General features: G+C 46.4%; 1 protein-coding gene and 2 long non-coding RNA genes across 10 annotated transcripts in view; 2 read left to right on the top strand and 1 right to left on the bottom strand.

Annotated features, from left to right (window-relative positions):
- WWOX (WW domain containing oxidoreductase) overlaps positions 1-27695 on the top strand; it is a 918690-nt gene that overhangs the window by 559274 nt on the left and 331721 nt on the right. Inside the window, exon 9 of one of the 8 annotated variants that reach the window (XM_081513856.1) lies at positions 20141-20581. The exons of the other annotated variants lie outside the window; for them this stretch is intronic. Within the exon in view, the coding sequence (XP_081369982.1) occupies positions 20141-20476 (336 nt within the window). The 3' untranslated portion in view covers positions 20477-20581. Of the gene's footprint in view, positions 1-20140; positions 20582-27695 lie in introns of those variants that run through there. 8 annotated transcript variants of the gene reach the window in all.
- LOC145514882 (uncharacterized) lies at positions 8121-9060 on the bottom strand. Its single transcript, XR_014060535.1, has 2 exons — positions 9012-9060; positions 8121-8404 (listed from the first exon to the last, which is right to left on the bottom strand). It is a non-coding gene; the product is annotated as an uncharacterized LOC145514882 (long non-coding RNA).
- On the top strand, positions 21315-26075 carry LOC145514885 (uncharacterized). The gene is made up of 2 exons (XR_014060539.1): positions 21315-22168; positions 23128-26075. It is a non-coding gene; the product is annotated as an uncharacterized LOC145514885 (long non-coding RNA).

The following is a 27695-nucleotide window of genomic DNA, read 5'->3' as shown; positions in this document are numbered from 1 at the left end:
CTCAGATATGCAGATAACACCACCCTTATGGCAGAAAATGAAGAAGAACTAAAGAGCCTCTTGATGAAATTGAAAGAGGAGAGTGAAAAAGTTGGCTTAAAGCTCAACATTCAGAAAACTAAGATCATGGCATCTGGTCCCATCACTTCATGGGAAATAGATGGGGAAACAGTGGAAACAGTGTCAGACTTTATTTTTGGGGGCTCCAAATCACTGCTGATGGAGATTGCAGCCACGAAATTAGAATACGCTTGCTCCTTGGAAGGAAGGTTATGGCCAACCTAGATAGCATATTTAAAAGCAGAGACATTACTTTGCCAACAAAGGTCCATCTAGTCAAGGCTATGGTTTTTGCAGTGGTCATGTATGGATGTGAGAGTTGGACGGTGAAAAAAGCTCAGTGCCGAAGAATTGATGCTTTTGAACTGTGGTGTTGGAGAAGACTCTTGAGAGCCCCTTGGAGTGCAAGAGGATCCAACCAGTCCATCCTAAAGGAGATCAGTCCTTGGTGTTCACTGGAAGGACTGATGTTGAAGCTGAAACTCCAATACTTTGGCCACCTCATGCAAAGAGTTGACTCATTGGAAAAGACCCTGATGCTGGGAAGGATTGGGGGCAGGAAGAGAAGGGGACGACAGAGGATGAGATGGTTGGATGGCATCACTGACTCGATGGACATGGGTTTGGGTAAACTCCGGGAGTTGGTGATGGACAGAGAGGCCTGGCGTGCTGCGATTCATGGGGTCTCAAAGAGTCGGACACGACTGAGCGACTGAACTGAACTGAACTGTATAATTGACACCATTTTTTTTTCCTTTTGGAAAAAAATTAGTTATTGTCTATATTCATCACAAATATATCTGCTTATTAGTGTCATTTCAGTGTATCAGAAAGAGCCCTGCCTGGGCTTGGGGCCAAAACTGTGCTTTTCAGTTCCCTGCTCAGCCATTCAGCCATCCTTTGCTGGGTGAGCTTGGGCTACACAGTGAGTATCTCTGTCTTGAATCTACTTATCAATAGGACTGGAGAAATTGTACCTGCCCCTAAATGGTGTTGGGTGAGGATGACTTGATATAATCCATGAAAGTTCCTTACAACCAGGAGTACCGGCTGAAAGGCAGCAGTTGTCTCAAAACAGACCCTCCCCACCTGAAGAAGAAGACAAAATTAGAAGAATATGTTGTATAGCCACGCATTACTCTGTGCGCATTTTTGTTCTTAACTGTCAACGTGGCAAAAAAATACAAATCAGATATAAAGAGGTGGCCCTGACAGCCACAAGGTTATACTCATTTCCCCGCATCCCTGAAGCGGGTGCATGGTGATGACCATGTTAGTAGAGGTGTTCAGCCCAGCGAGAGTGCTAAGCGTGGCCCAACCCCTTCAGTCTTGATTCTGCTGCTCCATCCTAGGACCCCCTTAGTCAATATTCCTGAGCTCCTGCTGGCTCACCTGAAAACTGGGAACATCTGTTCGGCTTCATGAGACGGGGATAAAGAGCAAATAGTGTCACAGAAAAGCCGCCAGCACACCCCACCCCGCCCCCAAATCACTGAGTCTTTGAGGGAATATCGTTTTTTTTAGGTCCAGTCTTATCCTCTCCTTTCTGAGGAAACTGAGGTCCAGAAAGATGGGTGACTTGCCCACATTCCATAAGAAAAGATGGATGGAGCTTAATCCGGAACCCAAACACGGTAACACCAAGACTGGCACTCCTGTAACCCCACGGCATTGTCTCCGTAACGTCCAGCAAAACCACTTTGCGGAAGTTAAGCCACCAAAGGCAAGGACACCGTTGCCATTTTAAATCCACACGGAGGTTCTGCCGTGTGCTTGTGGAATCTGGGTCAGAAAGAGTGAGGGTCAGGTTCAGATTGACACAGCTTTTCAAAGCAAGGGGGAAAAAAAAATCTTTCCTTTCTCTGGCTAGAGGTCAAATGTCAAACAAAGCTAATAACAGTACGAGAGGGACCCAAGGATGTAATCGCCAAATGGAAAAAAAAAAAAAAAAACTGGAGAGATGAGGGAACAAAAGGTATATTATCATAATGTGCCACTTTCTGTTAGGTACTCATGCCCTGGAATTACTGTACAGCCTGTACTTGCGTTCTTAGGCAGAAAGCACCTTATCATTCCCAAGCTTAGCCATATATTTTCTCCCACCAAGGGAGGTTTTTTTCATTTTTATTTTTTTTTGGAGGGGGGAGCAGTTTTGTTTGTCACTTTGTTTCTTAAAGAGATTTACAGTGATTCTCTCTATAGGGTTTTCTCGATACATATATATTTTTAATTTCTCACCATCTCAGGGGTAAATAAATATATTAAAATAAGCTATGGGATGTACAGCAGAGTATAACAATGATAAATGATGTTGTGTGTAATTTTTCTACTATTAACATAAAGTAATATAAACTGAAGGACACTAGTCTATTGAGAGGCTTAGAAGCTAATGTTCCATATCAGATGTGGCCAATGTCAGGACTGAATACAGATTAGGCAGTGTCCTTTTCTCCCCAGGGGAATTAAAGTTTGAGACACCACTCGCTGCCAGTGGTTTTACGGCATTTTGTTGGGGCCAGTGATGTCTTTCCTGGTCTATTAATTCAGGAGCCGTAGATGACAGTGTGAGCAAAATGCTTTTCCAGTGGGATGCATTTCATTTATGTCTGCTTGTATGGCCCCCACCTCGCCAATCCGTTTTGTCACAATAGGTGTTTTTAAATGGTCTAGATTACCTCCACTTTATCATGGCCCCCCACATTGGTGTCTTCTTCAAGGCTATTAGGTAAAGTTAGAAAATACGGAAAAGTCTGTTTCTAAGGAAAAAGGGAAGCAGTGCAGAAAAGTTCATTTGGAGTGAGTCTTCTCTCGGGCTCATTTTTTTTTTTTTTTTTTAGCAGCGAGTTCATGGCCAGGGTACCCTCTACCAGGAGGAATGAAAACCCCAAGGCGAATGCTTACAAAAACCTTTATTTTTTATTTCCTGGTGTCCATCTTGGTCTGCAAACACACATTCCCACACAGGTGATTGCTGAATTTGTTAGAACTCTTCAGCATGGCAGATTTTCTTTTAAACATGATTTTCTCATCAGTGATACAGTCTTGAAAGTTGGAGGTGTTTTGTATTATTTTAGATAATCTCTTTGTGACATCTCACTGTAGAGCTCATAAATCCACTCCAAATCCTTCTTTATGTAGGTGAGGGGAGCATAGCCCAGAGAGATGAAGGAAATGGTTCAAGGTCACCCGGCTCCCGGTTGGCCCAGCAGAACCCTGAACCCCAAGTTCTTGAGTGCGTTCTCTCTGTCCTTTCTGCTGCCCCGTTCTGCTCCACCTCTTTACATTCTCCAGACACACACGTTAAAGGAAACGTGAAGCAGAGAACGGGAGAAGTAGATGAGTCATTGAGAGAACAAATCTAGTGAGATACCTTTGGTTGTGGCGACAGAATTACACCTGACAGAAGAATTGAAAATACATGTCAATCACAGTTCCAGCTCCAAGCGTAACTAAAGAAGAATTTTTGTGTGAATGAATGCATTTCCCTGAAGTGCATCCCAGCTTTGGAGCAGGAGTTGGGAACCTCCCCCCACGTCCCGGATTTCAGGCATTGGAGTTCGGATTAATTCTTTTCCTCTCCTCCCCGTTAAAGTGGCAGAAGGGAGCTAATACTTGGGTTTCGCCATGCACATTGTTCTCCTTCGTTTTGGCTCTGACATGAACGTTTGCCACGGTTCATAAATTTTATCTTTGCACTAAAAACAGGGTTAGAATATCTTCAATGCAATTATAAAAATGTATTAAAACTGAGAAGGAGAAAAAATATGGTGGTAGATGCGATTTTAATGATTGTATGAATGTTCACTGTTCCGTAGCAAAGAAAGAAGTCGAGCTTTTCAGCCAGGGTATTTCCGAGGAATTGCAGGCAAAGGCCAGGCTTTCCATTCAACACAGGCCATGCGCTTTCAGCAGAAAGACAGATGCGTTGCTCTGAGATGTTACTTCAAAAGCGGTGACCAGATGGAGTGATGTGAGCAGATTCTGATTCCGTAGTAACCTCTAGACACTGAGGGTGCAAACCAGCCCTGGAAGAGTTTGTTACTCTCAGCTTCTTCCTTCTCCTGAGAAACTGGAGGAATGCAGACCAGTTAGGCATATATAATCAGAACTGGCCTGTGACACGCATCACCATTCAGAGACTGTCATAGAATCTGTCATTTGCTTCCTGTGGTACATGTTTTTGCAACATAAGCTGGTAATCAGAGAACAAGACAGAGACAGCCAAGATTCCACTGCAGACATTTGGGGTGGGGTTCATGTGGAAATTCTCCTGATTTCAGGTCACTTTTGAGAATGGGAGAGTTATTCAAAAACACAAAGGCTTAGTCGGCTAAGGTCCGTGTGTCATTTCTAGATCAGATTTGTTACAATCATAGCAAAGTTCTCCAAAGATGACATTATTTTTTTTCCCTTCCCTGCCCTCACTGGAAAAGACCCTGATTCTGGGAAGAATTGGGGTCAGGAGGAGAAAGGGATGACAGAGGATGAGATGGTTGGATGGCATCACTGACTCGATGAGTTTGGGGAGACTCCGGAAGTTGGTGATGGACAGGGAGGCCTGGCGTGCAGCGATTCATGGGGCCGCGAAGAGTCGGCCACGACTGAGCAACTAAACTGAACTGAACTGCCCTCACTTGACTTTTTTTTTTTTTCCTTCTTGAACCAACAGTCTGATCGTTTAGAACACTCTAGCGAGGTGTTCCCTAATATAAACCTCAAGGCAACAAGTTCTCTAAGGGCAGTTTTGTAAAATACAGAAATCATCAGCATAAATTTTGCCCCAGGTGACAGTTGATTTCTCCCATGCTACCATTTTCTGGGCAGTTGTATATGCTTTTCTCTTTATTTCTCATTTTTTAAAAACACTTCTGGTGAGGGGATTTGCCAGCATTTGAATGCAGTTGAAATTGGCACGGTACCTGGGTTTTAATTGCAGGGGGGGAAAGTTCTTGAACTCTCCCTTCACAGGTGCCCTTTCTGCCCTTTTCCTCTGTTTCTGAACAAAGTTCCCTGCTGTTTTAAAGTGGGTGGTGAGTCTGGGGTGCAGACCTCTTATGAACACGTGTACAAGCCCTCAGCAACCCCCCCCACCCCGCCCTCCTTAGTGTGTCTGGATCAATCTCATCTCACATTCAGATAGAGGGACATTTCAGTTTTCACTGAAAAGATTAAAGCTGCCTGGGATTTACTTTCTAAACAGGGTTTTGCGATCTTGTACGTTTTTGAAGTCAGATTCCCCTGATCTGAAAGGCACTGGTTTCGTGATTTGGGGTAAAAAAAATCACTTAACCTCTATCAACCTTTTATCAGCAAAATAGGAGAAAAACAGTGCCTGACTTGTAGGTTCAATGAGAATTTAATGAGATAGTGCGTGTACAGGGCCTGTCACAGAGTCTGGCTCACAGAATGCTTCTGCGGCCACTTGCTCCTCACTGTCCTTGTTATTCAGCATCATCATTGTGGTGAAAATGACGAAGGCTGTGCCAATGAGTGGTTTGCACTCTTAGACCAGGCACACTTTTTCAATATACAAGTATGTTATGGCTCAGACGGTGAAGAATCCGCCTGCAATGCCAGAGACCTGGGTTCGATCCCTGGGTCGGGAGGAGCCCCTGGAGAAGAGAATGGCAAACCCACTCACCCACTCCAGTATTCTTGCCTGGGACATCCCATGGACAGAGGAGCCTGGTGGGCTACAGTCCACGGGTCGAAAAGAGTCAGACACAACTGAGCGACTGACACTTTCACTTTCACCTTATGCACAAAGACCAGTGGGTTTGGGGGGTGGTGCTAGGGTTTAGAGGGGCTGATGTTTATTGAATGCATACTGCACACTGTCATGCAGGCTCTGTGTAAGTCCTTTTGTGTATGTTTAATATTCCCAGTGATGCTGTGGGATGTGGCATGATGTAGTACAGAGGGGGGGGGGTAGTTCTGCAAATGGAAGAGAACCAGGGGAATGCTGGAAAAACATGACTGTTTAAATAAACAGGAAGTTAGTGATCTGTGGAAGGCTTTGGAAACCCAGTGTATTAATCTGGATTTTTCATTGCTGCTAGAGTGTAATGTGGCTTGAGAATGGAGACCACACAGTTCCTCCCCCACCCCACCCCCATCCCCAACCTAGTCCATCACTTTGTCCTCAGCACCTACCCATTTAAATCTTTGGGAGTGTAGTGATGGACGGAACCAATAAATGAATGGATGAAGCAATGAATGAGTGAAGCAATGAATGAGTGGGGAAAGAGATGAGTTGACTTTTATCACCAGGCCTGCCATAGAATCCTGCTGCCTCACACTGTGGCTGCTGGAATTTAGTAGGTGCTCTGTAAAAAAAAAAAAAATCATAATTTAATATTAAATACTGGAAAAAATTTTCTTGGAGGATCCAACAGTCCTAATTTATTCCTTTCACAGCATGCATCAGCCCTTTTACATAAACCTCATGGATTCCTCCTTAAATAAAAATGTGTGGCCATGCAGAACTAAGGTGCCACCCCACCTCAAGCCACCACCTTGCTCTAGCATGTTAAGTTTAGTGCTTTGCAGTGCCATTCTCTTGGCCGAAGGAGCTGTTGTCAAAATTGATCTCCACTCTCGAAAGCACAGAATTTATTTGTCAGGCTCATGCAGAATTCTGTTTTATATGGAGATTTTGCGTTCATGTAGAAAAGCATTGCGGGATTCTAAAGGGTTTTCCTGGAAGTAAAATCAGAAGGGATCTATTGGAAATGGGGGCAACAGGGAAACTTAAACAGAATTGAATAAATAAGAGAACTCAAAATTGAATGCTGCCTCCTTTTGCCTAAATCGCCATCAGCAGATTGAGACAGGTGTGTGTGTGTGTGTGTGTGTGTGTGTGTGCGTTTCTTGAGCAGCAAGGGAGCATCTCCTTCTTTGTGGACCAGAGGCAGAGGACAGAGAGGAGTAACCACATCACCATGAGGTGGAAGCTCTTCTTGTGAGACAGCTCTCTCTCCTTCATTCCCCCAGCAGGCATGACCCTGTGGCAGGGGCGGCTGGTGGCCGACAGGTCCGCGGTCGCCACTTTTTAATAAGAGCCAGGGACCTCTTGGAGAGCCCAGGAGCTCAAGTCCCTCCTCTGCACGCCTTCCCCGAACACAACTCACCCTCGCTAATAAATCCCGAGGGCTGACATTGCCTGAGCCGGCTGGTCTTTGCCCTCAATTTCATTGAGATGGGCCATTGAAAACTCATTACAAGCTGTTTAGACTCTGACTTTGACTTTTGCTCGGCAGCGAGCAAAATTAACAGCTCTTGGAGGTAGCAAAAAAAAAAAAAAAGGCACTCAGCCAAATAGAAAAAAATAAAAGAATTGAAATGATGAGAAAAGACTTTTAATATTATCTCCATTAGTCGTGCAAACAAGCACACACGCAAGGCGCATGTGTGCTGTGCGTGGCTCTCATTTGCAGCCTGGTGTGGATTGCGGTTCTCCCACTGGAGACAAATTCATACCCAGGCCTTCCCCCACAGCTCAACATTTTTTTTTTTTTACATGTCAAGCAATGAGCCTTTGAGTGTAGCAGAATTGCTTCATAAATTTAACTATCACTTTCAAATTTCTGTTTTTTTCTAATTTAGTGCTTGATAGTTTTTTATGTGATAATTTTAAAATGCTGTTTATAGCAAAAGTTACCTTGATAGTACAGGTGTGCATAGAAAATTCACAGCCATCAATAAAAAAGGGAGAAAAAATATATATATACCCTGTTTATACCTTAGGCGTTTTGTGATTCTAAGGATGTTACTGCGGCGGTACTACAGGTTTTAAAAGCAACCCAATTAATCTAAATTTCTTCAAAAGTCACAGCTCCTAAAAGATTTAAATATTGCTCCCTATACCTAGGGATGGTTTCTATCTGCATTTGGGAAACTTGTGAAGAGTGTCTCTTCCTCTTGATACTGGCAACACATTTTGAAACTAAAAAGGTATGTGTGTGTATGGTCATATAAATGAAGTTAAGAGGATTGCTGTCGAAATATCAAAATGTAAGACGTAGACTGCAAAGTATTTAAGATAGACAAAGGAGTCTTCATCCAGAAAGGAAAAATGTATTGGAGGTAATACATAACGCTAAGTGCTGCTTAGTTCACCAGCATTTCTGGCTGGTGGACCACAAGATGACACAGACAGGGGCCACCTCAAGGGTTTGCAGAAAGTGGTAAGTTCCAGGTTGGAGTCCAGATTATTCACCGTGAAGACACACGTGACCTCTCATTTTGGCAAAGTGTGTGAGTATCCAGTAGAAGTCACCATCACGATGTGGGTTTCCGGTTTCATTTCAGTCCCTCCCAAAACTGTCAGGGGCTATTTCAGGATCTGTGAATACAGAAATAAACAGGATGTTCTCCTGCCTCATTGGATCCCTTTTCTAGTATTCCAGCAACATTCATCTCATCTTTCGCATGCTGTGCTATCTTGAAGCCCCCAAGGGATAGAAGTGGAAGATTCACTGAAACCAAGAAGTTTTTCAGAGCCCAACTAATAAATTAGTCCAAAGCCATTTGAAACTCTGGATAGATCTTTGCAGTCATAGCAATAAACTTACAATCCCATAAATCTAAGCTCTTTAGGCTACAGTCCATGGGGTCACTAAGAGTCAGACATGACTGAGCAACTTCACTTTCACTTTTCCCTTTCATGCACTGGAGAAGGAAATGGCAACCCACTCCGGTGTTATTGCCTGCAGAATCCCAGGGACGGCGGAGCCTGGTGGGCTGCCGTCTATGGGGTCGCACAGAGTTGGACATGACTGAGGCGACTTAGCAGCAGCAGCAGCAGCAGCAGCAGCAGCAGCAGTGTATCGTTAGGCATTCTGTCTTTTCTTTTTTCAAATGTTCCAATTAATTCCCGAGTATATAATAAGACTTCCAGATCTTTATCCTTTTCCTCCCGGACTTTCTTTCATGGGAGCTCATCATCTCACCATCGGATGTCTTTGCTGAGGGAATTCATCCATTTGCCTATCTGTAGAGTTTCATGAAAGTTTGACCATGTTCCAGTAATTATGATGTAACAAGCCACGCCAAAATGCCACAGTTTACAATGACATCATTTATGTTGTTTGGGAGTCTGTGGTTTCAGCAGGTTTGGGGTCGCAAAGAGTCAGATACCACTGAAGCGACTTAGCATGGGAGAACTAGCTTGCCCCATTTGGCATCAGCTGGGCACCTTGAAAGCTGGGGGCTGGGACCCTCTGATTCCCCCGTGAATCCCTGAGGGACAGTGTTCCTGACTGTTGACTGGAACACCCACACATGGTTCTGTGTAGCCTGTGCTTCCTCACAATATGGCCTCAGGGTTCCGTGAGTCAGGACCCCAAGAGAGAGCCAAGCTGACTCTGTGCTGCCTTTTATGCCCTCGCCACGGATGTCACACAGGTTGGTTTTCCTGCATCTCTGTTTGTCCAGGAAGTCACCAAACCCTTGCTAGGTTTAGAGGAAGAGAAAATAGATGCCACCTCTTGCTGGGGCCGTTGGGGCCGGGATCTTGGAAGATAGTGTGGAGATAACTATCTTGGAAGATAGTGAGGCTACTTGTGAAAAATGCAGCCTGCCGCAGATTATAGGCAAAAGGTTAATATCCTGAAGCAGTATACTGGCCAAAGTGCTATTTGGGAGTCAGAGAACTTGGTTTTGAACCCCGCCCCTGCCCATGTTGCTCACTGCACGAATGGGCCTCGTTGTGCTCATCTGTGAAGTGGGAGACAGTGGTGCTGACCCCATGCCTCTGCCCTGAGGATTGTGCAGATAAAATACATGTGTGAGTGTCTACCGAGGGCTTGGTGTAAACTGGACGCTCAATAAATCTTGGGTGAGTTAGTTTATTGAATCGAAATCTGCACATTATAGCCATTATTTAGGTTTATTGTGTCCTCATCTCTGTCACCGAGTACATCCTTGCTGTTTTCATGAATTTTCCACCGAGTCACAACCTGCCGCTGGCCGGCGAAGGTCAGGGAGGAAACAGATTAACAGCATCTCATACGACAATGTCAAGATAGTTAAAAGTGTTTACAAAGCTCAATGACACCCCATGAATTTAAAGCAAGAAGACTGGAGCAGAAGTAAAACTATTCCTGTTCTTCTAAGCTTGAGCAGGGACCTTGATGCTTTATGATTGTTTTAAGGTCCATTAATCGTTGAATCATGAGGCCATGTAAAAAAAATGACAGCTTCAACATTCAGGGCTCAGGTTTATTTTAAATGTTTCTGTTTCCACACTGTTTCTAATTAGTAACGGGCGAAAACCCTATTCCAGTGCAGCCAAGGCAGAGTGCCACAGGGTAGGGCAACTCAATTTTACCTCAAAGCATTTTATGACTCCTGGTAAGACATATTTCCTTAGGTTGCAGAATGCCAGCTTTTAACATAACACCCGTTAGCTGATTTTCTGAAAGAGAGCTTGCTGTCATACAGTCGGGATCTCTTCAAACAGGTCCAAACAAACTTTATAACTGCAGTAGCCACGAGCCACCTGTAGTTATTTGAATGAATTAAATTATATAAAATATTTAAAAGTTATAACAGCAGTAGCCACGAGCCACCTGTAGTTATTTGAATGAATTAAATTATATAAAAATTTTAAAAGTCACTCCATCAGTTGCACTGGCCACGTTTCAAGTGCTCAGTGTGGAGACCATATTGGGCAGTACGGATATAAGATAGAACATTTTCATCTGGGGCTTCCCTAATGGCTCAGATGATAAAGAACCCACCTGCAATGCAGGAGACCTGGGTTCAGTCCCTGGGTCGGAAAGATCCCCGGAGAAGGGAATGGCTACCCCACTCCAGTATTCTCGCCTGGAGAATCCCATGGACGGAGGAAACTGGCAGACTACAGTCCCTGGGATCACAGAAAGTCAGACAACCAAGCAACTAAGCGCACACACACGCACGCGCACACACATGCACCCACATGCTCACACACACACACCCACATGCTCACACACACACACACACTCGCACACACGCATCTCTGCAGAGAGGTTCAGTGGGCAGCACTGCTCTACAAGACAGTTCTCCACTGTTTTTCTTCCTGTATTCATTCCAGAATTAAAATCAGTCCACTCACATGCTCCATCTTCTCCCAGAATCCTACATGTCATCAAAAGGTACCACCGCCTTCTCCCATTTGGAGAACTTTCTAGAGCCTAGGCCCAACCAGCTTGAACTCCCTATAGCAATTCCCCCATAGTTTTTTTTTTTTTTTAGCACCCATGGAATTCAGTCTTGGGATCATCCCCTCTGCTTGCCTCTAAATCTCTCTCTTCTTAGACACTCATGAAGACCCCAAACCTGTGGTCCTCCTTGAGAACAGTGATTCATCCCCCTGGACTGTGGATGCCCTTGGCATCCAGGAATTACTTTAAGGCTGCTTCAGATCCATAGATGTCACCAGTGTTGTATTCTATGGGGAGTCAGATCTTGTGTACAGGTGCAAATAGTTTTCAGATGTGGGGAAAATTATTGTGATATGAAAAGTGGAAACTTGTTTTCAAGCATTATTAAATTTATAAGCAGCATTTGATCATTACATATTTAGTCAGTGGTTACTAAAAGCGTAGGTGTCTGTGAATGCTTGATGTCCTGAAGGGTGTTCTCCTGCTAGAAGTGTCATCATCCAGCAGGGGAAGGAGGCTGAAGTCTATCCGTGGATGTGGGAAGCAGATATCCTCACCCGTGCATCCTTGATTTAAACGTGAGCTTCCAACAGGCTAACATGCCACTGCCTCTCATTTCTGGCCTGGAGCCGAGTGTGTATCCCATGTAATCCTCCCAGCAGACCTAAGTAAAGTGAAAGTGAGGTCGTTCAGTCGTGTCCAACTGTTTGCGACCCCATGGACTGTAGCCCACCAGGCTCCTCCATCCACAGGATTCTCCAGGCAAGAGTACTGTAGTGGGTTGCCATTTCCTTCTCCAGGGGATCTTCCTGACCCAGGGAAGATCTAAGTGGTCACTAATAATTTCTCTTAAAGAAGGAAATGGCAACCCACTCCAGTATTCTTGCCTGGAGAATTCCATGGACAGAGGAGCCTGGTGGGCTATAGCCCATGGGGTCACAGAGAGTTGGACACGACTGAATGACTAACACAATAATTTCTCTGCTTCAAAGATGAGTCCACTGAGGCTCAGAGGGTCTCGTTTTCCCAGTGCCCTTGTGTGTGGTCCTGACCACCTGCCTAAACTCCTCTTCTGTGTTCACTCATCACCCTCCCCCATAGCCCGCTCAGTTGGAACATACACGTTATAGTTATGTGGCGTGGTGGAGCTGTCTCAATTCCGTTAGGATGTTCGCCAACGCCACCACGCATCTGATCTAGATGTACTTGGGAGAACTCTCAGGACCTGACGAATTATTATGGGCAGTTTTATGGCCCCACGGGTCACAGGCTGCGTACTAACTAAAGCTAATGAGCTCCGGACGCCATGGAGCATTTAGGATACGTGGTATTCCTTACACAGAAGGAACCTTTCCCCCGTTCCCATCTCAGAGGCCGTCTCAAGGCAGAGAAGAAAATGCATACATGCTTCTCCTGGACGGTGTGCTTTAGACCATGCATCCTTTACGTGAAATGGAAGTCTCAGCAGAATGTTTTTACAAATCAGGTGTTGGTGGTGGGGGGGCAGATAGAAACCAAAGCAAAGCCAACAGGGATCTAAACAGATCCACACGATATTCTTGGAAGGGAAAAAAAAATCATCTTTTGAATGAAAATGTTTTTATTGTAGTTGATACAACTAGTTTCCCTGGCAGGTCCAAAGGAGGTGAAGTGCATTCTTGATTTTCAGGTTGGCAGGTAAAGCCCACCCCTCCATCCTGACTTCCCTGGTATCCTGCGCACTGCTCCTACCTTCCTTCCATTTGCACTTGGGCGCCTGGTTTTCTATGTGTCCTCCCATCAGTGTTGCAGGAACCCCAGGGATTTAATCCAGTACCGAAGGGCTCGCTCTCCCGCTGCTTCCAGGTGCCTTCTAGAAAGAGAACGCATGGGTCAGCTAACAGGCTGCGTCGGCTTCCTTTGCCTCGCAGCTGTGATGCCAGATTCTTGGAGCTTCGCTGGGAAGGGAGGAAGGAAAGCGTGATGGAGGCTGTGCATCCAGGAGCTCCACAGGGAGTTCCCCTGAACTCCCGGGTCATTGTCCCCTAGGGGTGTCCACCACGTGCAGTAGCTCCATCACACATGGACGTCAGCTTGCCCCTTCCCCGGGTCAGCAGCCCACACTCAGCCCCCTCAAGGCGCATTCTCCCTCCAGGTCTCTTGGTATCCTGTTCATCCAGCAAACGTCATAGCACCAGAGAAGCATTAAAACACGGACCTTCCAGAGCAGCGGTCCCCGACCTTACTGACACCAGGGACTGGTTTCATGGAAGACAGTATGTCCATGGACTGGGGATGGGGGAGTGATTTCGGGATGTTATAAGTGCATTGCACTTAGTGTGTCCTGTATTTCTATTATTATTATATCAGCTCCACCTCCGATCATCAGGCATTAGATCCGGGAGGTTGCAGACTGCTGTTCTAGAGGAAAAGAGTTTTCTTTGCTTCCAGGTAATCCCTCTGTCCTTATGCAAATTTCCAGAACCTTTAAGTAACGAGTTGAGTGTTAGGAAGGGGAGCTCTCACACAGCTTTATTAGGTAGTCCCCTGATACTTCCATTCAGAGCTTTGGGTTCCCACCTCCTTGAGTTTTCAAAACCGTGCTGAGAGCCAAGAAGCTCCTATCAGAAAGCACCTTTATTCCAATTTGCAGTGTCCACCTAGACCTGTTAAATAGCAGCCCACCTGACACACGGAGGGCTTCCCTGGTGGCTCAGCTGGTAAAGAATCCGCCTGCAATGCAGGAGACCTAGGTTTGATCCCTGAGCTGGGAAGATCCCCTGGAGCAGGAAACAGCTATCCACTCCAGTATTCTGGCCTGGAGAATTCCATGAACTATGGGGTCACAAAGAGTCAGACACGACTGAGCGACTTTCACTTCACTAAGACACAGAAGGGTCTGCCCCCATCATGTCCTCGCCACATATAGCTAGCTAGCATATTGTGTGCACACAGATGTTTCCCTGTCTGAGAATGGCAATGACTGGCAGTTCGTAACAAGCCATCGGCTTGTCGGTATAGAAAACACCCCCACAATATATTAGGGGAACCACTGTATCACCCAGGGCTCCTGGAGGCACACGTATTGGCAAAACACATTCATAGTCCACCACTGATGAAAGCGTCATCCACCTCCGCCGTGGTTGCCACGTTCTGCATCAGTGGGGACTTTTACCTTCAGCTGTTCCTCCCGAGTGACCCTTGCCTGCTCAACAGCATGTTCAGTTCTAATTGTTCAGCCTGCCTAATCCTGACTGAAGCAGGCTGTAATATCAAGTGTGGAGGAAGATGGGGACGGACGTAAACTAGATTTGCTCTCCTCCCAAGGAATAACTAGATTAAGACTTTCTTTTCGGAGATAAATCATCCTATGCAGGAGGGAAGAAAAACAAAAAACAAAACTCCATAGAAAAAGACAAATGACAGCCCAAGATCCAAAAAGACAAGTGCTCCGTCATTTTGTCATAAAGCCAGAAGAGACAGTGATGCTGGCTGCCTAGACTTTGTATTCACACACATAGACAATATCACAGGCAGAGCTTCTGATGCCAGGAGCTTATTTGGTGAACCGGGGACACGTGGAGGGGCCCCCATCATTTTCGGTAACTTGTAGCGTATTTCAGAGGTTTGTGTAGACAGGGAAAGGCAAGCGGTGTGCTGCCGTGAAGATTTGGCTTCTTGCATCTTCTGAACTACAGAGGATTGCATGAGAACAGTCAGTTAATAAAAATCTGTAGGGACTTTGGTAATCCACAGTCCGGGAACATTAGTGTTCTGTGACACCCTGCATTGGAACATACCTACGTGCACACATATGCACATGTACATTCATGCAAAGTATTTATTTTTTATTTTTTAAATGTTTTTATATTAATTTATTAATTTGTGGCTGTGCTGGGTCTTCACTGCTGTGCCTGGCTTTCTCTAGTTCTGGGGTTCAGGCTTCTCGTTGCGGTGGCTTCTCTTGTTGAGGAGCACAGTCTCTGGGTGCAGAGGCACGTGGGCTCTAGGAGCATAGACTCAACAGTTGTGGCACACTTGCTTAGTTGCCCCGAGGTTGTGGGATCTTCCCGGACCAAGGATCAAACCCATGTCCCCTGCATTGGCAGGTGGACTCCCAACCACGAGACCGAGGGAAGTTCCCAAGGTACGTGTTTTTAGAGAACTCTGCCATTGCTGATCAATTCATGGCCGTCTGTCTTCTCTGTGATTCATGGGCTCCTTGGGTTGGAATTCCCACTTTGGAGGGTTATATTTCCTGGTGCATTCATATAACTGGAATGCCATTTAGAAGCCATCGTTGTGTAGGTTCCCTGAATCTGCTACTTTTTCTTCCCCTCTTTCTCTCTTTCCTTCTTTCCCTTGCTTCCTCCTTCCCTTCCTCCCCTCCTCTTCTCCTTTCTTTATTTCTGTATCCTCTAAACTTTTATGATGCAGTGGAATCAGGCCAACTGAGTTTGAATCTTGACTCTGTGCTTCCTAAGTGTCTTCTTGGTGGCTTAGCTCAGGCTTCTGTAACAAAGCACCATAGACTGGTGGCTTCAACAACAGCCATGAATTTCCCACAGTTCTGGAGACTGGAAATCCAAGACCTGCATGCAGGCAGATTCCCTTCCTGGCAAGGGCTCTCTTTGTGGCTTGCGCACGGCCGCCTTCTCTCTATGTCGTTGCATGATGGCGAGAGAGAGCTCTGGTCAGTCTGTCTCTTCCAGGAGGATGCTAATCCCACTGTGAGGGCTCCACCCTTATGACCTCCTCTAAACACAATCACCTCCCTAAGGCCCCGCCTCTGAATACCATCACACTGTGAGGTTAGGACTTCAGTATATGAATTTGGGGAGGACACAGACGTCAGTCCAAAAAGAATCCTTCAGGTAATGTAACCTTTTACGTGGTCTCCTCTGACTTGCGAGGATAATAAGACTTACCTTGTTTTGAGGAATACACAGGCCTTTTAAAGCATAGTGATTTAAAGAAGATGGTCAACACTGAAATCAGATTGATTATATTCTTTGCAGCCAAAGATGGAGAAGCTCTATACAGTCAGCAAAAACAAGACCAGGAGCAGACTGTGGCTCAGGTCATGAACTCCTTATTGCCAAATTCAGACTTAAATTGAAGAAAGTAGGGAAAACCACTAGTCCATTCAGGTATGACCTAGATCAAATCCCTTATAATTATACAGTAGAAGTGACAAATAGATTTAAGGGACTAGATCTGATAGACAGAATGCCTGATGAACTATGGACAGAGGTTCGTGACATTGTACAGGAGACAGGGATCAAGACCATCCCCGTAGACAAGAAATGCAAAAAATGGAAAAAAGCAAAATGGCTGTCTGAGGAGGCCTTGCAGATAGCTGGGAAGAAAAAAGAAGGGAAAAGTAAAGGAGAAAAGGAAAGATATTCCCATCTGAATGCAGAGTTCCAAAGAATAGCAAGGAGAGATAAGAAAACCTTCCTCAGCGATCACTGCAAAGAAATAGAGGAAAACAACAGAATGGGAAAGACTAGAGAACTCTTCAAGAAAATTAGAGATACCAAGGGAACATTTCTTGCAAAGATGGGCTCGATAAAGGACAGAAATGGTATGGACCTAACAGAAGCAGAAGATATTAAGAAGAGGTGGCAAGAATACACAGAAGAACGTACAAAAAAGATCTTCACGACCCAGATTATCACGATGGTGTGATCACTCAGCTAGAGCCAGACATCCTGGAATGTGAAGTCAAGTGGGCCTTAGAAAGCATCACTACGAACAAAGCTAGTGGAGGTGATGGAATTCCAGTTGAGCTATTTCAAATCCTGAAAGATGATGCTGTGAAAGTGCTGCACTCAATATGCCAGCAAATCTGGAAAACTCAGCAATGGCCACAGGACTAGAAAAGGTCAGTTTTCATTCCAATCCCAAAGAAAGGCAATGCCAAAGAATGCTCAAACTACCGCACAATTGCACTCATCTCACATGCTAGTAAAGTAATGCTCAAAATTCTCCAAGCCAGGCTTCAGCAATACGTGAACCGTGAACTTCCAGATGTTCAAGCTGGTTTTAGAAAAGGCAGAGGAACCAGAGATCAAATTGCCAACATCCACTGGATCATCAAAAAAGCAAGAGAGTTCCAGAAAAACATCTATTTCTGCTTTATTGACTATGCCAAAGCCTTTGACAGTGTGGATCACAATAAACTGTGGAAAATTCTGAAAGAGATGGGGATACCAGACCATCTGACCTGTCTCTTGAGAAACCTGTATGCAGGTCAGGAAGCAACAGTTAGAACTGGACATGGAACAACAGACTGGTTCCAAATAGGAAAAGGAGTACGTCAAGGCTGTATATTGTCACCCTGCTTATTTAACTTCTATGCAGAGTACATCATGAGAAACGCTGGGCTGGAAGAAACACTGGAATCAAGATTGCCAGGAGAAATATCAATAACCTCAGAGATTCAGATGACACCATCCTTATGGCAGAAAGTGAAGAAGAACTAAAGAGCCTCTTGATGAAAGTGAAAGAGGAGAGTGAAAAAGTTGGCTTAAAGCTCAACGTTCAGAAAACTAAGATCATGGCATCTGGTCCCATCACTTCATGGGAAATAGACGGGGAAACAGTGGAAACAGTGTCAGACTTTATTTTTGGGGGCTCGAAAATCACTGCTGATGGTGATTTTAGCCATGAAATTAGAAGACGCTTACTCCTTGGAAGGAAGGTTATGGCCAACCTTGATAGCATATTTAAAAGCAGAGACATTACTTTGCCAACAACGGTCCGTCTACTCAAGGCTATGGTTTTTGCAGTGGTCATGTATGGATGTGAGAGTTGGACGGTGAAGAAAGCTGAGCGCCGAAGAATTGATGCTTTTGAACTGTGGTGTTGGAGAAGACTCTTGAGAGTCCCTTGGACTGCAAGGAGATCCAATCACTCCATCCTGAAGGAGATCAATCCTGGGTGTTCATTGGAAGGACTGATGTTGAAGCTGAAACTCCAATACTTTGGCCACCTCATGCGAAGAGTTGACTCGTTGGAAAAGACCCTAATGCTAGGAAGGATTGGGGGCAGGAGGAGAAGGGGACGACAGAGGATGAGATGGTTGGATGGCATCACTGACTCGATGGAGGGTTTGGGTAAACTCCGGGAGTTGGTGATGGACAGAGCGGCCTGGCGTGCTGCGATTCGTGGGGTCGCAAAGAGTCGGACATGACTGAGCAACTGAACTGTGAAGAATTTATGCAGTAATGACTGAACAGATAGTAGTTGTTACAACAGCATCAAAGCCATCATTTCCACCGGTAGACAGTCAGGTCCTTGTGAAGGGGACTGGGTCTCATCCTCTTGAACCCCAGGCCAGCAGCCAGCACAGGGCCCAACATGCAGTGTCGTCAGTGCATGGAAGTGTAGATGGAGTGGGATGTCCCAGCTTGGAAACATTGCTGCCAGTCTCCCAAGGAGGCCGAGTGACAGCCGGAGGGCTCAGGGGGAACGTCACAGAGGAGGTCACCGTTCTGCCACATCTCTTGGTGCTTCTGGGTTATGAGACCCTCAAGTTGACATGGATTCAGAATGACAGATTTTATGTTTTCTTGTAATCTTATGTTTTCTTGTAATCTCAACTTCTTAAAAAAATGCTAAAAAAGGAAAAGAAAAAAAAAAAATCTTATCCAAAGGCACTAATACAAAGTCTTAGCTAACAGGTCTCAGAATGAAACAAAGACTTCCTGTGTAGTTTATCTCAATCATAAAACAAGAGAAAATACTATCATTCCGTATGGTTTTTCTTACAGGCATCTTTTTTTTGAAAAGGTTTTGACTCACCGTTGAATTTGTCTTTAGAAATGGAGAGAAAAAAAATCAAATGTAAGAAGATTACCATGAATTTCAGAGAGAAACACAGTTAGGGAATCTACTCCAGTGGGTACATTGATATTAGTCTATTATTTCCATCATGTTACAGGAAAACCCTGAGATGTTTGTGAGTTTTTTGCCATTGGTTTGTGTTTTTGTTTTGTTTTGGTTACAATTTGTGTATATATCTTTTGTTCTCTATAATCATTTTTTTGAAAAAAAAATTCAGTTACTCACATTTACCTTTAACATTGCCTCTGATTTTGCTGTTTTGCTGTCATGGATTCATCTTCCCCACAAGTATTTCAGATCCTAAATACTTTTCATGGAATTTTTTCTCCTGTCCTTTCCCCTTCTGTTTTCTTCCCTCCTAAGCTGTAGAAATGCAGCCCTTTTAAGGGCGCTTAGACGTTTAAGTCTGAGAATCAGCCTCTGTGCATCTCCTCATCCCGCTCAGGTGTTTGATTAATAACATTTTTATAAGGTGGTGACCAGAGTGGAGCGTGACGCTCGAGCCGAGTTTCGCCGGAGTCCAGGATGATCCGTTCTCATTTCTGGGACACTTACTTTGTCCCAGTTAGAAGAGACGTGACTGAGCCCACACAGCTGTGCCATGCTTGGCTGTGCCGTGCTTGGCTGTGCCCTGCGTGTGTGTGAGTGGGATGGGGTGGGGGGAGGCTTGTGCAGACGCGGGCATCTGTCATGCTCCCAAGGTCTTATCAACAACCGCAGGAGCCTCCTTGGAGATCAATCACATCCCCTCGGCGTGCGTTTCCTAAGACTTGTTGCACTCTCTGTGTCGCCGTTAATTTCATTTGTCATATGTCAGACCGGGATGAGTGAGACTCACTCAGACCCAGCACGTTGTACATTTTTCCTTCCTTCCTTAGTCACCACCTTTGCTAATTTCAGGCGGTCAGCACATTTGGCAGGTTTGTAGCCGCTCGCCTGAGCAAGCCATTAATCTCGATTAGGAGAGGTAGTGGCTCCCCCTCCCCCGCCGGAGGCTGCCCCGCCCCCCTCCAGTCTGCATCTTGTCGCATCTCCCTGGTTTTAGGCACCCCCCCCACCCCACCCCACCCCGCTGAGTTTTTCTTTTGTCTTCTGGATTGAAGATCTGCCCTGAAGAACACAGCCCTGGTATGCAGTCTTCAGCTGTCTGTGCCCAGCAAAGTGCCATCAGAGAAATCAAGAACTCGGCTGGGCCCTCCCCAGCGGCCAGGGCCAGTCACCGCAAAGCCATCCTCGCCATTTCTCCCGGAGAACTTCAGCAACGACATGCCTTTCCTTTGCGTGCCTTTCAGGCAATCATTTTTCTCCTTTCTGGAGTTGGATTTCCCCTATCTCTCTCTTTGCTTTTTTTAATCCTCCTGTGGAAATCTCTCTCTTTTCCTAAAACATCTTCAGTCATTTTCCATTTGAACTTGAAGGAGCTATGTTCGAAAACTTAGTATAAATTTTTCCCCTGTTCTTCAGATCTCCTGTGTCCCACTGTAAAATGAAATGTCATGCATGGTGACTTTTCTTAAAAAATAAATAAATTTAAATTAAGCCTCTGCTCCAGAATGTTGGATTCTCAACGTATGCACCAAGCAGAAAGGGTGGCAGCCATGGTTTTGATAAAAAAGCACCCGTGATCTTCGCTAACATGCGTGGTGCGGAGAGGCACGCTCCATAGGCTGTGCTGCTGCTTCTGTGGAATCATGCACCACAAACCTGGAGGAAACCAGAGAAGACATCTAGGTTAGGGTTTCCAAATCAGATATTTCGGGAGGAAAATAATCCTACTTTGATATAACACTTAACGTAGTTGGTTAGTATATAAGGCGTCACAGCCAAGGTCTCCTGGTTGAAGTCGGGGAAATGTGGACAATGAGCTTGAACTTGACCTCTCGTTTGCCCTGGCAGTTGGGCCCTCGAGGCCCCCAAAGGCCCTCCAGCATGTGGTTTCTGCCCTGGTTATCTTCATCCCCTTCAGATCCCCCCAGCCCTGCCCCGGTGTCCTGGGAGGCTGACCTCAGTGGCCTATGCTGCCCTCGTTTTCAGGCCAGATCTCGATGATGTGCATGGGTAGGAATGCAGACAAAGCAAGGCGGGGCTGCTCGGTCCCCAGGCTCACTCCCTGCAGGGCCTGTGGGGGCCGCCTCACTCCACTTTCAGCTGTCAGGGCTTGGAGCTCTTCCTGCTGTTACTAAACCCGGGAGGCTGCTGGAAACCTCACAGGTTCCTGTGATCTCACACCTACCTTTGCAAAGAGCACTTTTATCAAGCGCTCCTCAGATGACCACTTGGAGTGAGCCTCTGTGTCCCTGCAGGACCCTGACCCATATAGATGGTCTGAGATCTCAAAGCAGGGCCCTCTCCTTGCCCAGTGCATCAGCTTCCATCCGAAACACCCATCTCTGGGAGCGGGAGAGGCGCTGAGAGAAGACTTCCGCTGAGCTCTGGCCCCATCTTTTCCCCCAGGGCTTGCGTCCTCCCCGTCCTTCCTGGTTTTTTTTATTTTAAAGAAATCTGGAAAAGGAGCTGAAGAGCTCCATGTGCGACTGTCGGTCCAAGGCCAAGGGCAGTTGCCGGCTGCCCTCACTGCCTGTGTTAAATGACCCCCGTCTGCTGCTTGGCCGCCTGCAGGTCCACGCTCACATCTGGCTCCGTCAGGGCCCGCACGTCACCTTGAGAATGACCTTGAAGGTCTCTTCAGGGTCGGGAGGCCCCCGCCCCTGCCCACACCCTGGCCCCGCTCTCTCCCAGATGTTCCCAGGTCCCCTGGGTGACCTTGCGCGTCGTTCCTGGGATGTTACTCCATCATCCTCGACCCGTATGGCTCGGGGTCTCAGCTGGAACAGGGCAGAAGTATCCACGCATCTGTTCTGCCTCTCCCGTGTGGGGTCCCCCAGGCTTTAATGGAAATACTCTCTGAGGTAAAGGCAGAAGCCAGCATTTGTTGCTGTAATGAAATCGTGAACTTGACCCCCTTCTGATAAAAACCTTGGATATAGAGTTGATGTAAAACAGGGGACACTGGCCGGCTCCAAGAGGCAGAAGAAAGAGGCACCCTCTTCTTTTCCGACTCCGAGATCCCTAAGAAATCAAACTGTACCAAGGCTCACGTCGTCTCTCCTGACAGCCTGAGGACTTCACATGTAAGTTCATTGGCAGTCCTGGTGTGTGCTTCAGTATTTGTGCTTTTAATAGATACTGCAAGTGTGTTTAATGTGAAAATAGAAATGGAGGGCTCTTAAAAGAGCTTACTCAAAATCCTGCCAATTACTAAAGTCTACCAGACAAGAAGGAGCCACTTTTTTTTTTATATAAAAGGGAAAAAAATGTTTCTACAAAAGCCTGGCCCTTTGTCTTTAAAAATATTCATCTCTTGGGTACTGAGTTATAATAGTAAATACAGATGTAGCTATGTCCCGTTAAAAGCACAGCCAAAATGTAGTACAAATGTTCAGGGCACTGGTATGTCACTTTAAATTGTAAAGTGTCACCTAAAAATGTCGAGTTGCTGAGGAGAAATTGGTATTGGCTCTGAGTCTGCAGCTCGCCGTTTTCTGGGTTCCCAAGAAGGTAATATTTGAGGCAAAAGTCAGACAGTGCCAACATGCCCATCTACGTCAATCTGTTTTAACTTGCAAAATTTCTCATTCCCTGGTTACAAACATCTGAGGATAAGAAATAGCCAAGATGCTATTGCAAGTCCTGAAATAGGTTATTGTCAGCCAGAAACTGGCTAGTAAACAACCTGGACCCAAGACATTGGTCCAAACCAGTCCTGAGCCAGCTTGGGGGTCTGACCCAACCTCTCTGATGCCAGCCTGGGGTAACTTTGGGGAAATGGCAAGGTCAAATCATTCAGAACCCTCTGCAGCCCCTAGTGGAGCTAAGGAATTAGACCTTGTTTACACCTTTTTCCCATTGCCGGTTTTTCTTAAACATTAGCTCTGTTTCTTTTCTTTCTCCCTTCTTTTTCAATTCTGATTTGCAAAGAATAGGGAAGCTTAGCCAAACTGCAGTTTCAAAGTATTGCCTCTTAAGCCCAGGCCAAGTGTGGAGACTTGATAGAATTCTGATTAATGCATCTTATTACATTAATTTTCAGAGGAACCCTCAGGCATTTCTCCTCCTCCGAATGCGGCCTGGCCTGCCAGAAGCATTTGTCCACTTAAAGAGCTAATATCTTCAGCTCCCAATGACCATAAAACTGAAAACCTATCGGAAGAGTTGGCTTCTTTAGATGTGCGTTCGGCCTAGTGCAAAATAGATACAGAACTTGGCTGAACTTTGCTTCAAATTTGCCAATCAAAACTCACAAGCCCACGCCAAGTTGGCTACAAAACCTCTTGCTCAGAGCCAGCGCTAATTATGTCAACAAAGAAGCTCAAAGAAGCTCAAGCACAGCCCCGTTAAGTCCCGCACTCTGTGGGAGTCAGGGCGGCGGCACCGGTGTGCAGGCACGCGGGCCCTGCTCAGACGGGCTCCGGCTTTTCCCAGCTTCCTCCTGCAACCCCCAGGAACGCCTCAGGCCCCAGCCACCCCTCTCATCACTGACAGTCTTCCTTAGAAATGAGAAACCATCTCATTGGGTGTTCCAGGGAGCCGACTCAGAGGGGAGATTTCCTGTCCAGGACTTTTCTTAGGGTCAACACCTGTAGGTAGGACAAAGCTGGCAGAGGAGAGGCTGAGCTGAGATGCAGCCAGCAGAGGGTCCCAGCCGACCTCGTGGGGGCCTGTGGAGCTGAAAGGGCCCATCGGTGTGTCAGCATCAGCGCTCGGGCCAGTGTGGACAGGCCTTCATGCCCCTGCCTGCCTGGACACAGCATCTCATGGACTGTCCCAGGAAGGCTGTGACCTTGCCCGAGGAAGGACACGCCCCTCTGCATTCAGATGCCCCTGGAGGGCTGGACACCTGGAGGTCACAGGCCCCCCCAGGACAGAGAGATCTGAGCCACACATGGGCAATGCAAGTCAGGCCTCCCTTCCAGCCTGGACACATCCCGGCTCCTCCCCTCCCTCACCATCGCCGCCCCCAGCACATGAAACCCTCCCCTGTGAGGCAGGCTTGTCATGAGCTGTTCTGCAGCCCTTGTTGGTCCGAGCCTTGACGTATTTTAGAAAGCCCTGGAACCAGGCAGACCTGGGTTTCAGTGTTATCTCTGCCATTATCGCTAGCTTTCCAGTCAACTCATGAATTGTTCAGGGCCTTAGTTTCTTCTCCTCTAAAATGGGTCCAGTCACACTTAATTCCAAAGGTGTCTTAAGTCTGAGTGAGCAGATGGGCAGAATTGCATCAGCAGAGAGAGAGGGTGTGTAGAGTGGAGGGTTGTGTGGGCTAATAGTCAGGAAGCCTGGCCGGCATCTGGCCCCTCAGTGGGGTGTTTCTGGGAAAGTTGCTGATCTTGCTAAGTCTCGGAGCTAGTTGTAATCAGTACTTAGCCACCCTTTATGTATGACACTAAATGTCTTTGGTGACCCCAACGTGTCCAAGGGCCACAAACCCCTAGAATTTTCATCCCTAAGCAAAAGCACAGAGGTGTGTCTGATGGCAATTCAGGGTTCAGGCTTGTGAATCCCTGAGACCTGAACGTAATCCTGGATCTGCAGCTTCCTAGGTAAAGTAGCAATTCATTTCTCTGTTTTGCTCTTGATTTGGTAGCAACATCCATAAAACGGGTGTAGTAAGGCGTCAGAGGTCAAACCAGTCAACCCTAAAGGAAATCAACCCTGAATATTCATTAGAAGGACTGATGCTGAAGCTCTAATACTTTGGCCACCTGATGCAAAGAGCCAAGTCACTGCAAAAGACCCTGATGCTAGGAAAGATTGAGGGCAGGAAGAGAAGGGTGCTACAGAGGACATGATGGTTGGATAGCATCCCCGGCTCAGTGGACATGAACTTGAGCAAACTCTGGGAGATAGTGGAGGACAGGGAAGCCTGGTATGCTGCAGTCCATGAGGTAGCGAAGAGTCGAACACGACTTAGCGGCTGAACAACAACAACAAAAGCTGTCAGTGTGGCGGAAACAAAATAATGTAAGTTGGGCCTTTTTCTTCTGGTTTATCTTGTCCTGTAACCTGCATCGTTGCTGTGACCGTTCTGAGCACCTGCAGCGGACCTGGCACCCTAGTGGGCTCTCAGGACGCAGAGAACCCATCCCTGCTGGCAGGAAGCATCAGGGAAGCCGCTTAAGCCTAAATGCCGACACTGAACAAGAACCATGATGACCACCTACAGTTTTAACGTCAGAAATCCAAATGTGCCATGCAGGAACGCCCTTGCCCACCTACAACCTGAAGCTCTGGACGTGTCCTCCTCTGCCCGCCCTTGACCAGTGGGAGTGGCCCATCTGTGTGAAGGAGACAGTGATGGAATCTCAGAAGACCCAAGGGTATTGTCTGGGGACACTGTGATACTCCTCAATCACTTCACCATCCTTTAAAAAAGCTCTAACGAGCCATCTGAGAAATTCTACCCAGAAAATTCTAGGCCCATTCCTATTAGTAAAGTTGATGGTCGACTGCCAAGAAAACCTAGGCAGTTCTTCTCCGGGTCAATAGGGCAGGATGACTGCACACCGCCTCCCTCCCCTAAAATACGCCGAGAACTCCAGTGAAAATAAGAACCCTGGGCCTTCGCTCGGGAGAGGGCCTCTTGTTGAAGTACAAACCATATCACTTATGAGTTTCCTCCTTGCTACCATCAGAAGCTAGGTGGCTTAAACAGGAATTGCTGTCTCACCATTTAGGAGGCCAGAAACCCCAAATCAAAGTACTGGCAGGGTATATCTTTTTCTTTTTCTTCCCTGAGACTCAGAGTATGTTCCAGGCCTCTCTCCCAGCTCCTGGTGGTCGCTGGCATTCCTAGGCTTGTAGACGTATGTGACCTTCATCTCTCTATCCCTGTGTGTCCTTTCCAGTCTCTTAAAAGGACACCACCAGTCATTGGAGCTAGGAGTCACCTTTAGCCAGTATAACGTCATCTTGATCTTTATCTTAACTCCACCTGCAAAGACCCTGTTTCCAAATAAAGTCACATTCTGAGCTTTGTAATGAGCGTGAATTTGGAAGAACACTGTTCAGCTCACCCACCGTGCCCTGCAGCTTTCTGGGTCATTCCTCTTGGCCTTTTGGGCTCTATGCATCTTTTACGAGTCAGGAGCTGTGGTTTAACCTCTACCCGCCCTTCCCTCATGGTGACCTTCCTCTGTACCTAATGAGCAGAAGAATAAAAGAAGGAAACTGAGGCGCAGAAGTGCAGACTGACTTGGCCCGGGTCACACGGCTAGTCACCAGGGAGGCTGAGCTGGAAACCAGCCACACCAGCCGAGCCCCGCCTCCCACGCCCCCTCCCTCCATCTGCCCACCCATGGTGTCTCCTTTTGAAAGCCCCAAGGCAAATAAAGCAAACCAGCTGCAGGATTATGAAATGCTATGATGCTTGCCTTTGCCCCTGGTCTCATCTTAACAGCAACCAGAATGTTTACAAGGCCAGGTTATTCATTTTCCAACACCGTCCCAGGGCCATGGTCAGGTGACTAGCCGTATTCTTGCACCCGTGTATTATTTCATTTGTAGGGTTTAAGGTTGCCTTTGGGAAGCACCAAGGTGTGTTTGGCATTTCACAGACAAGGAAACGAGGCCTGGAGGAAAGTGGAATTCCATGCTGGGACTTCAACTTAAATCTATTTCTAAAGCCAAACTGAGTCTTTGAGAAAATGCAGTGTACCTGAAACTGTGCCAGATGCAGCATGCTAAGTCACTTCAGTCGTGTCCGATTCTGTGCAACCCCATAGACGGCAGCCCACCAGGTTCCTCTGTCCCTGGAATTCTCCAGGCAAGAATACTGGAGTGGGTTGCCATTTCCTTCTCCAATGCATGAAAGTGAAAAGTGAAAGTGAAATCGCTCAGTCGTGTCCAACTCTTAGCGACTCCATGGACTGCAGCCCACCAGGTTCCTCTGTCCATGGAATTTTCCAGGCAAGAGTACTGGAGTGGGTTGCCATTTCCTTTTCCAGCTAAGACTCAGGCTTCTGAGTCCAAAGCATACCATTCCCATCCCCAGCTAGAATGAAAATTATTTTTAATTAAAAAAATATTAATTTTATTTGGCTGGGTCTGGTCTTTGCGCTCAGGATGTTTGCTGCAGCGTGTGGGTTCTGTGTTCTGGCATACAGGCTCAGTGATTGTAACGTGCAGGCTTAGTTGCCCTGTGGCATATGGGATCTTAGTTCCCCAGTCAGGGATCAAACCCACATCCCCTGCATTTGAAAGTAGATTCTTAGCCTCTCGACCCACCAGGGAAGTCCCTAGAATTTTAAATATTTAAGAAATAAAGACTTCAGAGTCTAGACACACGCCAGAACCCAGAAGCACAGATTTGCTAACGGACGGCAGAGTGCTTTGCATCCTTCCATGGCTTTGCCTCCCAGAGTCACACTGCAGGGCCAAAGCTTTTTATAGGACAGCATCCCTGTTGAACAGACACTTAGCATATTTAAGTTGGGATCCAGGGGAACCAGAGTGTTGGGGGAGATACATAACGAAGGCTGTTTTCTCTTCAAGAATGCAATCAAATTGAAAAGTAATCCCTCAAGGGCAGCCACTTGTAAATTAGGAAAGAAGGGGGAAAAAAGGTCCCATAAAGACACATCACAAGGGGGTTTGACTAAG

Source organism: Giraffa tippelskirchi, chromosome 7 (genome assembly GCF_054371585.1).
Source record: "Giraffa tippelskirchi isolate mGirTip1 chromosome 7, T2T-mGirTip1v1.2.pri, whole genome shotgun sequence".
NCBI classification, from domain to species: domain Eukaryota; kingdom Metazoa; phylum Chordata; class Mammalia; order Artiodactyla; family Giraffidae; genus Giraffa; species Giraffa tippelskirchi.
The sequence above is the reverse complement of the archived record's forward strand: the minus strand, read 5'-3'. Positions and strand labels throughout refer to the sequence as shown.